Below are 17,588 nucleotides of genomic sequence, written 5' to 3'. Positions count from 1 at the left end.
TCCTTTACTTTGGCAATAATGAGGGTCTTTGTAAACTGATAGATCAGCCTTAGGGCTTTTTCTCCCACCTTCTTACCCCCTCTCATTATTGCATAAGATACCTAGAAACGTGAATCAGGAACAGCAGATCATAGGAAGAAAGACTTTTTGAGATGAAATATAAGAGCAAGTAGCAGCATTGAAAGAACTAAACCATATGAAATAGAATGTGAACTTGGTGATCCTTTTGATCTTTTCTATGTGGCCTCACAAGAGTGCTTGAGAAAAGATTGAGAATCCTTTGCTCATGGGATAGTTCAACAGGGATTCCTTACTAAACAATTTTTGTTCAAAACCAGTAGTTTGCAGAGAACACAGGCTTTCACTTCGATGACAGAAGCACGTGGGGTAATTAAAGACAAGACAAGCCACTTGTCTTTTGCTACAAAAATTAATTAGTATCCTGAGAAGAATTAGTTCAGAAGTTTTCTTAGCATCTCAAAATAAAAAAGTTTAGAGAAATGAAGCCTGAGCCTAAATACAGTGTTTTTCTTTAGTGGCTTGACCATGTATCAAGTTGCTAGGTTTGTTTGGTGGTTTGTTTTGATTTTGTTTGGTTAGGTTTATTGTTGTTTGTTATTAGGAAATAACTTTTGTACCAGTTGGTCCTATGTCACTGTATGATATTGGGGTATTACAGATATTTACCATTGCATGTTATCTTTGTTACTCTACTAAATATGCGTAAATTATATTTTTCTTTATAAATTATATGTTTAAGTGATTGCCAGACAATAAGACATTTTAAGCTAAACTATTTGGATTTTTTCCCTCAGGTCTTAAAGAAAGTGCAGAAGAGATGGTCAAGAACAAATTGGAAGGAAAAGATAAACTGACCCCTTGGGAACAATTTTTAGAGAAAAAGAAAGAGAAAAAAAGGCTGAAAAGGAAACAGAAGGTATCAGCGATAATTATGTTTGTTGAATACCAACCATGTATCAGATGGTACCAGGTGCTTGGGATCCATTATCTCAAAATGTAACCACTCACTGAAGTAGGCCTTGTCATCATCCCAATTTTAAGAAAGAGGAAAGTGAGAATGCAGTAAGTTAAGCATTTTCAGCATGGCCACCTAATGGCATGCAAAGCCTGGTCACAGTCCAGAGCCACTTCAACTGCTGCATTCTGACATTTTACATTTACATGCCACCTACATAAAACACATAGTTCAGTTAATATCTAGATACAAGCAGTATGATTCTGTTCAGTGTTTCTGAGCAAAAGAGGTACATACAGACTTTTTTTCCTTGAGGATATGTTCACATAGAGGTTTTTAACATGAGTGAAATTATGCCATACTTTCCATCTCTCAACCTGCATTTTCGCCTTGCAATATTATCTTATGGCTCATCCATCACCTTATTGTCATTAAATTCCTTTATCAAGAGTATTTCCTGGGCGGGTGCGGTGGCTCATGCTTGTAATCCCTACACTTTGGGAAGCCAAGTCAGGTGGATTACCTAAGGTCAGGAGTTCAAGACCAGCATGGCCAATATGGCAAAACCCCGTCTCTACTAAAAATACAAAAATTAGCTGGGCATGGTATCACGCATCTGTAATCCCAGCTACTTGGGAGGCTGAAGCAGGCGAATCACTTGAACCCCAGGAGGTGGAGGTTACAGTGAGCCAAGATTGCGCCACTGCTCCCCAACCTGGGCGACAGGACAAGACTCTGTCTCAAAAAAAAAAAAAAAATATTTCCTCTGTGTTAACATGGTGTCTGTGGACAATATGATTTGACTCACGTTGTTCAGGGAATAACATCTTTTCCAGAGTTTTCCAGAGTTCTCAGTAATAGCACAGATCACTTAGGTTTTTGCCACTAAAAATGCTCTTGTCACTGAAATGCAGCATTCTGGCGGTGGTGTGCCTTAGAGCATTATCACTGATAATGACAAAATTTTGCAACTTGGGGAATCTTAAAATTATTAATTCTAGTCCAACCCTGTTTTACAATTGAAAAAAAAATTAGCTGATTAATCTGAGGTTACACAGCATACCAGTGGCCAAGCTGAGACCAGAATCCACAATTACTCAGACCAGTGTTCTTTCTTCTGTTCTCTACTATACTGTTTCTATACTGTGTCTTCTTATAATGTTTTCGGTACAGCTTTGACTTTTAGTGCTGTAAAAGTAGAGAGATGCAAAGCTGAGTGTTGCAGTGGAGTAATTTTTATACTTCTATTATAGTCAGTGTTTGTGGAAATGGATAGTAAAATGGAGAAATTGGGTGTTTTGGGAAAAATTCTTTCAGACTGTGTTTTTCTTCTGCTCTCACATTACAGCTGTCAACACAGAAGAAGACTTCTGTGACCAAATGGGTAGGGAGATTTCTCCACACACTAATCAGTGGACACCAACTGGGTGTCCTCCAATTCCAACACTACCTGGAGATAGTTTCAGATCCCATAGGTTGGAGGCTCAGTCCCCAAGACTGTGTCCACCCTTTCAGCCACCAGTCCGACGTCTGAACATCCAGAATTTCTGACTGACTGGCTTTAAGTTGGGGTTCCCATGACCCCCTCTTTAGGTTCGGTTAATTTGCTGGAGTGGCCACAGACCTCAGGGAAACATACACATTTGCTGGTTTATCATAAAGGATATTACAAAGGATACAGAGGAAATAGGGTAAGGTATGGGGAAGGGGTGTGGAGCTTCCATGCCTCTGTGGGCACTCCACCCTCCAGGAACCTCCATGTGTCCGGCTACCCAGAAGCTCTGTGAACTCATTTCTGTTGGTTTTTTATGGAAGCTTCGTGATGCCAGCATTCCTTTTCCACAGAGTACAGGGCAGGAGGACTCTGTCTGGGGAAAGTCTTAAGACACACAGTCAGAAAGGTGAGGGAAGAGTACAGTCCTGCCCTTAAGACCGAACACAAAGGACTATAGCAAGGGCTAAGGAACTTACGAGCCAGAACCCATGTATGAAAACAATATACATGTAACACCACATGGAGTAAGAGTCCTGCTCCCATTGATGTGCTGACTAACTCTCTTCTTCCCTAGAACTCCTTTTCAAACTCAGTAGGCTGCAAAATATCTTTTAAATGAAATAACTCCACAAATGTTAAGCTATCTGTTTACTGGAAATGTCTCAAGTGGGCCCTTATGGGGTCAATAAAGTAGTCACTCTGAGAATTGTAGCAGCTATTCTGTTTGATTTTCATTTGCAGGGAGCTTCGAGCTTATGCTTTTACTTTTTCCGTTCATTTGGGCTGAGTCTGGACTCGTTTGTCAGCAGCATTCAAAATATGTTGTTGAATGTCCAGGGTGTTCTATACCCTACAATACTCAGTACTGGACTTGACTCCAACAGATCCTTTCCGGCTCCGCGGGTTCTTTGTATATAGAAGAGTTTCAAGAATTTTCTTCAAGTTAAAAATATTTTTGCCCCTTTGTTCCTCAGTGGTTTCAATTTTGATACTGAAAAATTATGACTGAAGAAATGAATACATGTTATATGCCATGTTATCTAGTATTTTGATCTAGCGGTTGTTTAGATCTATAAAGCAGTTAAAGAAATGTGTGAGTAGATACATAGCAAATATTCTTCATTGAAAGTATGGTACTGCTGAATCCATATAATAGTTTGGTAAAAAAAAAAAAAAATTCTTAGAAGCACTTGTTCTGGCTGGGCGCGGTGGCTCATGCCTGTAAACCCGGCAGTTTGGGAGGCCAAGGTGGGCTGATCACGAGGTCAGGAGATCGAGACCATCCTGGCTAACACAGTGAAACCCTGTCTCTACTAAAAATACAAAAAAATTAGCTGGGCATGGTGGCGGGCGCCTGTGGTCCCAGCTACTCAGGAGGCTGAGGCAGGAGAATGGCGTGAACCCAGGAAGTGGAGCTTGCAGTGAGCCGAGATTGTGCCACTGCACTCCAGCCTGGGCAACAGAGCAAGACTCCATCTCAAAAAAAAAAAAAAAAAAAGAAGCACTTGTTCTTGGCTGGGCGTGGTGGCTCACGCCTGTAATCCCGGCACTTTGGGAGACTGAGGCAGGTGGATCACCTAAGGTCAGGAGTTCAAGACCAGCCTGCCCAACATGGTGAAACCCGTCTCTACTAAAAATACAAAAAATTAGCTGGGTGTTGTGGCAGACGCCTGTAATCCCAGCTACATGGGAGGCTGAGGCAGGAGAATCACTTGAACCTGGGAGTCAGAGGTTGCAGTGATCTGAGATCATGCCACTACACTCCAGCCTGGGCGACATGAGTGAAACTCTGTCTCAAAAAAAAAAAACCAGAAGCACTTGTTCTTAAAAGGACATTAATGTCAAAATAAATACTTTTTAGGGCTTGAGTGGTTCTTTTTGCATGCAGGATGTTTAGCAATAATGGCATTCTAAATATTTTTGTTTAAATGGCTAGAGATGTTTTAGATTCCTAGAGATAAATTCAGTCTGGTTAGCCTGATCTTAGTTCACATATGTTCTATTTATTTATAGATTTGATTGCTGTATTTAAATTTGCTAATTTAGTAAAGAGTCTATTCAAATTAGATTAGGAAAAATTTAACCAGCAAACTTACTTAAAAATAGCCTGACAGTTTTTAGGGGTAGCTTATAGATAAAACAAGATAATTGTTAAAGTTGGGAGATGAGAACAGAGGGTTCATTACATTGTCCTAAACAACTTTTATGTCTGTTTTAAATTTTCATAATAAAAATTATTTTCTTTAATTAACCAACAAATAAATTGTTGTAACTAGTAATTTAAGAGATAATTCACAATGCACTATTTCGAGTTATTCAGTCACTGTCATTTTTCAGTTTTATGAGAGAAAAGGCCACCTCTCATTACTGATCACCCATCTAATAGTATTCTTCTTCAGATCTTCTCCTTCAAATGTCTGCATCACTTTGTCTCTCCTAACCCTTCCTATCTTGAATTATTTTTATTTATGTATTTGTCTATGTGTTTATGTGTCTGATTTCCTTTAATAGATGGTAAAATTTTTGAGGGCAGAAACCATGTATCTGATAACTTCCATTTCTCCCAAAAGGCTTATATGGTTTCCTGCATTTATTAAGTATTCTATATTTTTTTGTTTGTTTGTTTGTTTTGAGATGGAGTCTCGCCCTGTTGCGAGCTGGAGCGTGGTTGCACCATCTTGGCTCACTGCAACCTCCGCCTCCTGGGTTCAAGCGATTCTCCTGCCTCGCCTGCCAGGTACCTGGGATTAGAGGTGCCCGCCACCATGCCTGGCTAACTTTTGTATTTTTAGTAGAGACAGGGTTTCGCCTTGTTGTCCAGGCTGGTCTCGAACTCCTGACCTCAAGTGATCTGCTCACCTCAGCTTCTCAAAGTGCTGGGATTACAGACGTGAGCCACTGCGTCCAGCCTCTGTAATTATTTGTTGAACAAACAGAATAATTTAGGTGGGAGTTGCTTATAAACTGGTCCATTTAAAAACTGGTTTACTTTATTATTATTATTATTATTATTTTTTGAGATGGAGTCTCGCTCTGTTGCTTAGGCTAGAGTGCAGTGGCACGATCTTGGCTCACCACAACCTCCGCCTCCTGGGTTCAAGTGATTCTCCTGCCTCAGCCTCCTGAGTAGCTGGGACTACAAGTGTGCACCACCATGCCTGGCTAATTTTTTTGTAGTTTTAGTAGAGATGGGGTTTCACTGTGTTGGCCAGGCTGGTCTCGAACTCCTTACCTCGTGATCCACCCGCTTTGGCCTCCCGAAGTGCTGAGATTACAGGCATGAGCCACCACGCTTGGCCACTGGTTTACTTTTAGATTGAACTACTTGGTTTAAAAAAAATGCATAGTTTTTCTTGGTATACATTTATTATAATTCTTATAATAATGAAATTTTGTATTTTTATATTCAACTTTAAGGCTCTTGCTGAAGAGGCCAGTGAGGAGGAACTTCCCTCTGATGTTGATTTGAATGACCCATACTTTGCTGAAGAAGTTAAAAAAATAGGTAAGCCAGCTCATATCTGTAGTTTTCAATTAGAATCTAAACAAAAAGATGAGGTGCATGGAAGCAATATAAACTAATCATTCTTTTAAAATTGCTAGTATTTGTGCAATTTAGTGACTTACAAGCAAGTCTGTCCTGTGGCATACAATCATTGATCTGATTGGGAAGGGCCAGCTCGTCCCTTCTACATACAAGGGGTAATTTTAATATAGGAGGCTTTTGATAATGTGGGTAATAATTTACTAGGGATTCCTTTCCGGGAAATATCCTTATTGCCAGTCAGATCAACTCTATAAAAGAATGAGAGGAAATAGAAAGAGGAATAATTATTTTCTTGTGTGCTTTCTCTGATTTTTAATAGCATATCCATTCTGGGTCCCTCTCAGCAAAGTCTATCAACAGTTAAAAGTATGAAACGAATTTGTTTATATGTGCATGTTGATATGTGTATAATTTTTAAATTTATGCATATATTTAAATTTCATATAAAAGCTTTTTCTGCTGAAATATACAAAAGCATCTATGTTTCATTTTATCCCTTTTGTACTCATTATGCTTAATTATAGTTAAAAAGCCAGCTTTCCTTACTCTTTTTCCTTGAATCCCTAAATTATCTGGTATCTGATTTCCTATATCCAGGGAGCCTTGTTTGCACCTCATATGCACTACTCATTCTTTCTTTCCTCCATTATGTGGAGGAAATGTGTATGTGTAAATGTGTTTGGTAAGGTTCAGGTCATACTTGGTAAGTCAGTACAGAAATCACTGTAAGAACTTACCATTTGTTCCCATGCATTTTGCCTTCCCCTGATCATTATACCACACACAAGAACCCCAAAAGGCTTGCTCCTGGAGCAACTCCAAGCTGGCATTGTAAAGAGAAGGATTTTATGAAATTTCCCTGTTTCTTTTACCCTTGTGACTAGTGGGCCAGAATAGTTCTCCACAGGAAAGTCAGAATTACTCAAAATTATTTCCTGATTGTTACAGCTTTTTAGTACTGACATTTTATTGATGAGAAGGAGATTAAGATAAATAAAGTCTATTATAGAATATGAGATTCTTGGGAATTGGACAGAGAAGTGGAAACTTAGCATATTCTGCTTTTTATCATACCTGAGTGGTCATTTCTAGAAGATGATGGATTTTAGCCTTATCCTCTGGTTTCAGGAAACCAGCTATAATGGAGAAATGCTAAGCATTATAGTTTCCTTGTTCTCTATCCAAAATGTTTCTTTTGGCATGTGAAGTCTGGTCAAATTGCAGAACTCAGAATGGAATTCAAAGAGTAAGTTAAATGATTTGATGGCTTGGGGTAGCCAGTTTCTTGGAATCAACTCATTTACATTGAGAGTAAACTTTCTCTAAAGTTATTATCAGAAGTTCCAAAGAAAAAAGGTATAGATAAAATTTGCTTGCTTTTAATTTACTTTTGATTTCAGAATGTTCCCAGAGGGTAATTGTTTCTATTTGGGCTTTTCTGTTTTTTTGTGTGTGTTTTGTAGTAGGTTTTGTTTTGTTTGGAAAAAGAAAAACAGCAAGGCCAGAATTTTTTACATAAAATTTAGGACAAAAAGCTAGTGTCTTGCCATGTTTGTTTATTCATTCTATAATAACTGTTTTGATTGCCTACCAAGTGCCAGGCTCTCTGCTAGGCTAGAGATACAGTAGTAATAATACAAACAGGATTGCATCCCTCATGGAGTCTGGTTTGAAGGAAGATGTGTTAGACAGATAAATAGTATGAGGGTATGGTAAATGTTTTAAAGGAAAGAAATAGAAGATATAACTGGGTAGAAGTAGGAGATATGGAAGTTTACATTGGGTAGGCAAAGAAGGCTTCTCTGAGATGATGACATTAGAGCTGAGACCTGTGGAATGAGGAGTCAGGCATGAAGAGCTGGGAGAAGAGCATTGCAAATGAGGGGAGAGTGGTTAGAAAAACTCCAAGGTGAGAAACAGTGCACTGTGTGGTGTTAAGAATTGAAAGACATCAGTGTGGCTGGAGCATTGTCGGAGAGGGAATTGGTGTGAGGACAGGCTGGAGACTCAGTGGAAACTACCCCTGTAGGGCTTTGTTGTCCTGACAACAAATTGAGATTTTACTTTACTGATAGTGGAAAACCCGAACAGTCTTTAAGCAAAGATGAGACATGATCTGGTATAGATTAACATATTACTCTGGTGCCTGTAAAGAGAACAGTTTGAGGACTGGTGAGAGCTGGAAGTCCAGACTTTCGCCAAGCTCTAGACAAAAGATGATGGTTGTTTAGCTGGCATGCTGCTCGTGGAATTGGACGGAGAACAGAACTCTAGATATATTTTGAAAGTATACGTGCTAAATCAGGAAGAAATTTAGCATAACTCCTGTTTTTGGTTTGAGTCTGTGGAAGAATGTTCTTCCATTTACTGAGTTAGGAAGAAATGTGGGAACAATAAGTTTAAGTGGGAAGAAAAGCAAATAGGTCCATTTGTGGCATAATCACTTTGAGATGTCAATTAGATATACAAATGGAGGTGTTTGGTTGATATTGAGATACAAGTCTGAGAGATGAGCAGAGAAATCAGAGTACAAATATACACTTAAGGATCAGGAGCATATAAATAGTACTTCAAACCATGGCAGTGGGAGTAGAGAGCAGTGATAAGAGAAGAGGATGCAGGATGGGCCCTGAGGTCAGGTGAAGTCTACATGAGGCACTGTTAATCTGACGTACTAGAGGAAGTGCTACTTGAAAGGATGGGAAAAGTTTAAGAAGCCGAGAAGGAGCGGCTGGGAAGTAGGAAGAACAGTATTAATGTAGTGGCTCACAGACACTTGGTGAGGCGATAGACATTTCACTGGATTAGTGTGGGTTAAAGTTTGAGGTGAAAGGTGAGCATTCTTTTTTCAGAAGTTGCAGTGTGAAGGGGAGCAAAGACATGGAGCCATACCTGAATGTACGTAAGGAGAAAGTATTTTTTTAAAGATACGAACTTTTAGGGCATGTTTTCTTTCCCTTGGGATTGCTCCAACAGAAAAGAAGTTACTAAGATACAGAAAATGGGGCAAATAAAAGTAAATACAAATGCAGGTAAATTTGTGTATTTGGTGTCAGGAAGATGAGGGATTTACCTGATTGGTTTATGGATTTATACTGTTTGTTCATTCACTTGCAGAAGCACAGATAATCCGCATGAGCAGATAAGGTAGGGACCTAGAAACAGATCGCTGGAGGGGCAGGGTGCGGGAGGTTACTGCCTAAGGCAGTTGATTAAATGAATTGTCAAATTTAAGGAGACTTTTCGGTCTGGATAGCCGAAAATGGAGAGAGATGGGGCGTATAAATCTGAAGGCCAGGCCAGATACAAAACCATAGAACATGCGGCAAGAGCAGCGGTATGGGAGGCCTAGGCAGAGAAAGAGAGAACTAGCTGAGCCACAAAAGCAGCATGTCCCTTTTGAATCATGCTGGACATGGCTTTTCAAAGGCACATTACAAAGCTGTGTGCCACCATTCGTGTATGTGGTTATTCAGTCAACAATTATTGAGTGTCAGAATCACCCGGTCCTCCCATATGACTTTCAGCATGTTACAAAATATTTAAATAAATGAGATTGATACAGTTTTCCCATACTTTACATTTTAATCTGACTACCTATGGTACAACTGGACTTTTAAAATATGTGTTAGATATATATCATGTATATGCTCGAATAGATGGATTTAATGAGTTTTTACTCAATTCTGAACTTTTTCCTCCCCAGCAAAAACTAAATTTGTGCTTAACAGTATCCAGAAGATATAAAGAAGAATATACTGAATGTTAACATTTTGTACTCACGATCCAGGCAGATGGTTTTAAGGATAGGTGGAAGCATGCTTATAACCTTAGGGAAATGGATTCCCACAGGGAGTCAGAGAGAAATTGGAAGTTTTTTGTGTGCCCTTCAGATATAAGGATCTATAGTAGGTACTCTTAAAGAGAGTTGGACTTTGGTTTAAAATTTACCAGTTTGTAATTTTTATTTATTTTATTTTTATAAATTTTATTTATTTATTTATTTTTTTTTTTTTTTTTGAGACGGAGTCTCACTGTGTTGCCCAGGCTGGAGTGCGGTGGCGTGATCTCTGCTCACCAAAACCTCTGCCTCCTGGGTTCAAGCGATTCTTCTGCCTCAGCCTCCCGAGTAGCTGGGACTACAGGCGTGTGTCACTGTGCCTGGCTAATTTCTGTATTTTTAGTGGAGACAGGGTTTCACCATGTTAGCCAAGCTGGTCTTGAACTTCTGACCTCAGGTGATCCGCACGCCTCGGCCTCCCAAAAGTGCTGGGATTACAGGCATGAGCCACCGTGCCCAACCAGTTTGTAATTTTTAAAATGTAGAAATAAAGTAACTCAGATGACCTACATTGGTATATTAATTCATTGCTACAGTATTTACTTCATTATTAGTTTGTCAAAATAGTTTTGGATTTTAGTACCTCGGAAGTGAAATATAGTCATTATCTAAGGATATAGACCTTGCTTTTCTTTTCAAAAATACTTAAGATATAATGAATTTCACACACTAGTGTTTGAGTATATAGTTCAAGTTCTGTAGTTAAACAGGACAAAAACATTGTAAACCAGATGACTTGGGTACATTTATAGCATTTTTGCTCTAGGCATTCCCATAGAGCTAAACTTATGTGCCTTCAAAATGTGGAGGAAATGAGTTCACTGATGCCAGACCTGGTGTTTGGCTCAGATTAGGTGCCAGGGTGAATGTTAGAGATCTTTTATAATTTTTTCTTCTATCTTTTATAATTTTTTCTTTGATTTCCTTCTAAATTGCAAACTTGGTGTCAAATAAGAGTTTTTAAATATACATCTAGGATGAGTACATTAATGAGATGAAAATGAAATGAAATATTAGAAAAATCTGCTAGTTTTCCAGTGGTAGTTGGTAGAATCTGAGTCCTAGTGGACTTCCTTTATTTTTTGTAATTCTACAAGTAACATTGTAAAGCAGTGTCAGAATATATATGCATACAAAATATTATTAACCCTAGAGGGAGATTATCCTTAACAGACTGCATCTGATTATGGGCAGGTGATGCAGAAACTTGCTACAAAAGAGCAAATCACTAGGGTGCTTACCACTCTTCATCTGGTCGGTACTGAGACCACATCCATCTGCCCTCCAGTGAACTTTCTTAGCTTCTCTCTCACATGAATTGCTCAACTAAATCCTCTGGAAGAAGTTTATTATGGGAACAATTCTCTGACATTATAAGTAACAGGAAATGAAATGTCCTTTACAGATGAATTTTTTTTTTACACGCTATCTTTTTCCATGGATGTATTCTGTTACATTTTTTGCCTAAAAGGATTCTAGCCTCAGTAAGGATTGGTTAGATTTATTTAACTGTAAAACTCTATTCTCTGACTTGGAGTCTTTGTTAGTATTGACTTAATAGAATCAATCCATATGTATTTTTTGCAGCAGTCTCAGGAGATGTAGTTTTTTTTGTTGTTTCTGTTTTTGTTTTTTTGACAGCGTTTTGCTCTGTCACCCAGGGTGGAGTGCATAGTGGTACTATTATGGCTCACTGCAGCCTCGAACTCTGCTGGATTCAAGTGATCCTCTTGCCTCAGCCTCCCAAGTAGCTGGGACTACAGGCACACACCACCATTCCTGGCTAATTTAAAAAAGAAAAAAAAATTGTGGAGCCCGAGTCTTGCTTTGCTACCCAGGCTGGTCTCAAACTCCTGGCTTCAAGCAATCTTCCTTGCTTCAGCCTTCCAAAGTGCTGGGATTATAGGTGTGAGCCACCATACCCAGCTAGAGATGTGGTTCTTTACTTGACAGAAGATTCACTGAAAAATAAAGATAATATTTTGGAACGCAAACTTTCATTTCCCTAGTACTGTTCATCTAACTTAAGTCTGAAAATTTTCCAGGGAGGAAAAAAATGTTTTTTCAAAAAATAAAGATGTGACCTCTTAATATTTGATCTTATTAACAGTGCAGAAATGATCTGTATGCCTTATGTATCTTTTGACTAAACAATTCAGTCCAACATCTTAGTAAATTCTTTGTTAGCAAAGAAATTTTCATCATGCTAAAACTGGATATCATATTTAGCCCTATCCTGGGGATTTTTTTTTTTCTCCCTTATTACAGTCCTCCTTTGAAGTTTATTTTTAAGACTCTTCACCAGGTTGTTATAAAATCTGAAATAGTTTATTGTGGGCTCTTTGAAATTATTTTCCACAGCTGTATGTGAAGATCTTTGTCTGCTTTAAGTATTAATTATATACAGTCTAATTTTCTCCCTGCTACAGAATAATATTTTGCATATGTCATTTGTCCATTCATTTCAAAAGGAGCTCTTGGCTTGAGAGCATAGGAGCAGTGGTAAACTTAGGGAATGGGGGTTCATATCCTAAGCGAGTGGAACCTTGATGATATTTATATGCATAAGGACATACACATACATTAAGACAGAGAAAGATTATACTCTTTTTTTTTTTTTGAGACGGAGTCTCGCTCTGTCGCCCAGGCTGGAGTGCAGTGGCTGGATCTCAGCTCACTGCAAGCTCTGCCTCCCGGGTTTACACCATTCTCCTGCCTCAGCCTCCCAAGTAGCTGGGACTACAGGCGCCCGCCACCTCGCCCGGCTAATTTTTTGTATTTTTTAGTAGAGACGGGGTTTCACCGTGTTAGCCAGGATGGTCTCGATCTCCTGACCTCGTGATCCGCCCGTTTCGGCCTCCCAAAGTGCTGGGATTACAGGCTTGAGCCACCGCGCCCGGCCAAAAGATTATACTCTTAAGGTTAATATATTATTCCCTGAAAAAAATTTCAGATAGGACCAGTGATGAGGAACATTTTCTCTAGGGAGAAGGGCTGCATACAATAAATATTTCTTCTTAGAAGTGCAAAACAAATGGCTTGGTAGCACCGATAGGTGAGTCTGGCAGCACTTCTATGCTGACATGTTCTCTTGGCTGGGCATGTCTACTGGACAGGTGTGCAAGAGTATTAGCAGGGACTTAATACACACAGAGGAGTTTCTAAAGCGTCTTTTGACTTTAGGTTTTGCTTATCCTGTTATCCCATTAGCTGCAATTCTTCAACCATCTTGACCATTCCCTTCTCCTGCCACACCCTTCTTCAGGTGTTCTCACATACCACCTCCTCACTTCATCCAGGTCATTATTTGTGTGTCACCTTCTTGAAGAGGCCTTCCTTAACTACCCTAACAAAACCAGCCTCCCCATTCAGTCTCCAACCCTTCTGTCCTGCTTTGCCTCTGTCTTTCCCAACTTGAAGGTATACTGCATGAGAGATTTTAACCTATTGTTCACGGCTTGTATCACCAGCACCTGGAGCTGTGCTCGCAACATAATAAGTGCTCAGTTAACAATTGTGAGATAGGTGAAATAATTTCCTTCTGTTTATTGACCATTTGTTTTTGTCTGTGAATTCTCTTTGCTCTGTGTTAATATTTTCATTTACGTGAAATCTCTGTAAGTGAAAGATAGGCTATCTTTCAATAGATATGATAGAAGCAACCATTTCTTTTTTTTTTTTTTTATTGAGACAGAGTCTCACTCTGTTGCCCAGGCTGGAGTCGGGTGGCACGATCTCTGCTGACTGCAACCTCTGTCTCCCAGATTCAAGCGATTCTCCTGCCTCAGCCTTCTTAGTAGCTGAGACTGTAGGCGCTGGCCACCACGCCCGGCTAATTTTTTTGTATTAGTAGAGACAGAATTTCACCATGTTGGCCATGCTGGTCTCAAACTCCTGACCTCAGGTGATCTGCCTGCCTCAGCCTTCCAAAGTGCTGGGATTACAGGAGTGAGTCACTGCGCCCGGCCATTTCTTGTTTTTAATTATGAAAATTTATACATTGAGAAAAATTGAGAGAACAATACAGTGAACAGCCCCTGTGTTTCGCAGTTGTTAACATTTTGCCATTTTGTTTTTGTATGCATATACTTTTATGGCATATCATAAAAATATATTTATACAAGATATTACTATATAATAGTCATATTTAGTAGTAGTCTTTTTAGTTCAACTAGAAGATACCATATACACTTGCCCTTCCCATAACATTTGCCTTTCGAGAACCCAGGCTAGTGATCTTTTGGAATGTCTTATATTCTAGATTTATCTGTTCCTTGCCACTCAGTCCCCTGTAGTTTCCATAAACTGGAAGTTAGACGAGTGGTTCCATTAGACTCATGTTGAACAGTTTTGGCAAGCATACTTCATAGGCAATGCTATATCTTTCATATTATGTCACATCTAGGGGCATAAGATGTCATACTGTTCCAAAGGTCACTTGCTGAGGGCGGCACAGTGCCCAGCGGGGGATTTTTGTAGGCTCTCTAGGTGGTCAAACTCAAAAGTCTTGAGTGGGTCACACTTGGCCGTCATAGGTAGTCAGGCCAGGAAACACAGCAGGGCAGTGTTGGGTGTTTCTCTTCATCGCGTCTTCACGGCAGTTCACTCAGCGGTATAGCTTGGGTACCAGGAAAGGAGGCACAGTGTGCAGTAGTCACCCTGGGCTAGAAGTCTCATGTTCCACATAGGAACTGTATTACTTTGGATGTGTATTACGAAGAAATACATTACTTTGAAAGAAATTCTTCCTTTATAACATGCAGTCACTCCATGCAGAAGCATTGTATTTATTCCATTCATATACCCACAGTCTTCTTTCAGTAACATGTTTTTTCTCCCTTTAGTTTTGACACATTTATTGTTAAGATTATTCCTAGATATCTTGTGTTTTTGTTCCTAGTATAAACAGAATGTTGCTGATAGTCCTGTAATTTTTCCCCTCTTATGTTGGTTTATTGTGCCAGGTATAAAGAAAAAATCGGTAAAATCTGCAAAAGATGGCACATCTCCAGAAGAAGAAACTGAAGTAGAAAGACAAAAGGTAAAAGGCGGTTATTGTTACATGCTCGGGGGATAATTCATAGGCGCAATTTAAATGAAGTTGTACATGTCGCTAATTTTCAAAAACAACTTATTTTAGCAGTGACATTTATAACTAAATTGTGAGAGACTTAATTAAATATTTTAGCAGCGTAGTTTCTAAATACAGTGTTTTTTTAATCAAACATAATTTCTCCAACTCGTACAAAGTTAAAATTTACCTCAAACTCAAGGGTATTTATTTTCCTTTATAAATTAAGAGGAAATTATCTCACTTTTAAAAACGTTTACTATACCTGAGACAGAAAATACCCTTAAAACCTCAAAGTAATATTGCCATAAGTTTTAATTCAAACTGAGTCTGTCCTGTAATAGAGTTTGTGGTTATGGTTTGCCAAATGCAAATTTCTGATTTTTGTATTGTGAATACATATATTGAACGTACAAAATTACATTCTTTCTTGGAAATGCAGTGAACCTATGCTTCAGTGACCCGCTATGTCCAGAGTTACATGTAATTTTGGCACAGAGTCATATGTGCTTTTGCTGAGGCAGGAATTGAAGGCAGCAGTGCTCCTAGGGCTGATGTTCACATGTCACTGCCAGAAGTGTGCCTGACTGGCCACCTAAACTCTGCATCTTACTGTATCTTCTATTCTCTATTCATTGCATATACAGCAGTACTCATAAAGTTATCTAAACAGCAACAAAGAAAATCAATTTTTGTGGAAAATGTCTCTGAAAAGCCAGCTACAAGTGCCAGTGATGAAAGGAAATTAAGGTAGTCTAAAGTGGTAACATAGGAAGATCCACAAAGGTTGAGAGCATACTCTGTATTTTTACTAGTGTATATGGTTATTTACTTGATTTTTGAGGGTTCCTGTTTAATCCCATGGTTGGTAGAAAATACCCATTTCGTGTAAAAAGACATTTACTAGATTTCAGAAGCAGATACTAAGATCCTACCTTCATAGAACTGTATCAGTATTGAAATAGTAAAGGCCAAAAAAAGCAAACAGCAACAACAAAAAAAAAAACCTACTTGTTATAAAGTTACACATTTAGAAAGTATGATTTGCATCACAAAATAAACTTTTTCTAGATTTAATGTCATTGCACAAGAGGAACAAAGTGAAAATGAGAACTTTTTATTTGAGGGTACTTGGGGACTCTTGTTCCTGCAGCCTATTAATGAGTCACACTAAGTGAAATGGGGCCTGGTTTTTAACTACAAGGTTTTATCTCTCCTGCTGTCAGTAATGTTGCTTCCAGAGATTCTGCCTTATTGCTATATAAAGATCTCTTTGTTTTGGTAATCCACAGTCAGTTTACAGATGACAGGTGGTACCCCAGAGTTTTAGTGATTGAGCCTTCCGTTCTAGAAGGGATATCTTGTGCCCTATACTCCTTTTAGGGGGTAAAAAAAGCACTGTTGTACATTTGAACTTTTTTTTGCTCTTCACAGGCTGAAATGGCTTTGCTTATGATGGATGAGGATGAGGACAGTAAGAAACACTTCAATTACAACAAGATTGTGGAGCACCAGAATCTGAGCAAAAAGAAGAAGAAGCAGCTCATGAAAAAGAAGGAATTAATAGAGGATGACTTTGAGGTAACCATGGACACCAGGCACTAGTCTCTTAAAGCTGGAATTGAATCTAAAGTCAGCTCTGCAGATAGAAATTGAGCATAGTCAAAGTTACCCTTGAAAATGTCTTAGGGGCCAGGTGCAGTGTCTCAACGCCTATAATCCCAACACTTTTGGAGGCTGAGGCATGAGGATCACTTGAGTCCAGGAGTTCGAGACTAGCCTGGGCAACATAGTGGGTCCCTGATCTCTATGAAAAATTTTAAAAATTAGCTGGCCAGGCATGGTGGCTCACTCCTGTAATCCCAGCACTTTGGAAGGCCAAGGTGGGCGCATCACAAGGTCAGGAGATCAAGACCATCCTGGCTAAAACGGTAAAACCCTGTCTCTACTAAAAATACAAAAAATTAGCCAGGCATGGTGGCGGGCACCTGTAGACCCAGCTACTTGGGAGGCTGAGGCAGGAGAAGGGCATGAACCCAGGAGGCGGAGCTTGTAGTGAGCAGAGATTGCGCCACTGCACTCCAGCCCAGGCGACAGAGCGAGACTCTGTCTCAAAAAAAAAAATAAATTAGCCAGGTATAGTGGTGCACACCTATAGTCAGTCCCAGCTACTAAGAAGGCTGAGGTGGGAGGATTGCTTGAGCCCAGGAGGTCGAGCCTGCAGTGAGCCATGATTGTGCCACTGCACTCCAGCCTGGGCGACAGAACAAGACCCTGTCTCAAAAAAAAAAGAAAATGTTTTCGGAAAGACTGATGGTAGAGCCAAAGCCACTGTCTTTTAGACCAGCACAGTCAGTTCATCCCAGGATAGATGAAATCATTGTTTCTTTGGTTGAGCACCAGGTGCAATAGTTGACTTGTATTTTGGTAGCCATGTTGTACCAAAAATGTGTAGTTTTTAATGTTAGAATCACATGTAGTGAACCTCAGACCAGCAAAGGTATGCTTGAATAGCAGGTTCATGTCATAACGGGTCCCACTCTCACTGTGTGCAGTGGCCAGCGCAGTAAGCCATGTTTTCTCCGTTGCTGTGTTTTTTGTTTCCATTACTCCTGCCTCTTTTTGTTGAGTACATATTCCTAATGGCTGCAGAGTCCC

General features: G+C 39.4%; 1 protein-coding gene across 2 annotated transcripts in view; it reads left to right on the top strand.

Annotated features, from left to right (window-relative positions):
• The window catches only part of ESF1 (ESF1 nucleolar pre-rRNA processing protein homolog), a 130,020-nt gene that overhangs the window by 110,486 nt on the left and 1,946 nt on the right, over positions 1–17,588 (top strand). For both annotated transcript variants that reach the window (XM_050745627.1, XM_050745626.1), the window contains 4 exons: positions 816–937; positions 5,889–5,976; positions 14,824–14,900; positions 16,365–16,511. In XM_050745627.1, the coding sequence (XP_050601584.1) occupies positions 816–937; positions 5,889–5,976; positions 14,824–14,900; positions 16,365–16,511 (434 nt within the window). The remainder of the gene's footprint in view (positions 1–815; positions 938–5,888; positions 5,977–14,823; positions 14,901–16,364; positions 16,512–17,588) is intronic.

The sequence above is a fragment of the Macaca thibetana genome, chromosome 10 (assembly GCF_024542745.1).
Source record: "Macaca thibetana thibetana isolate TM-01 chromosome 10, ASM2454274v1, whole genome shotgun sequence".
Lineage (NCBI taxonomy): Eukaryota > Metazoa > Chordata > Mammalia > Primates > Cercopithecidae > Macaca > Macaca thibetana.
The sequence above is the reverse complement of the archived record's forward strand: the minus strand, read 5'-3'. Positions and strand labels throughout refer to the sequence as shown.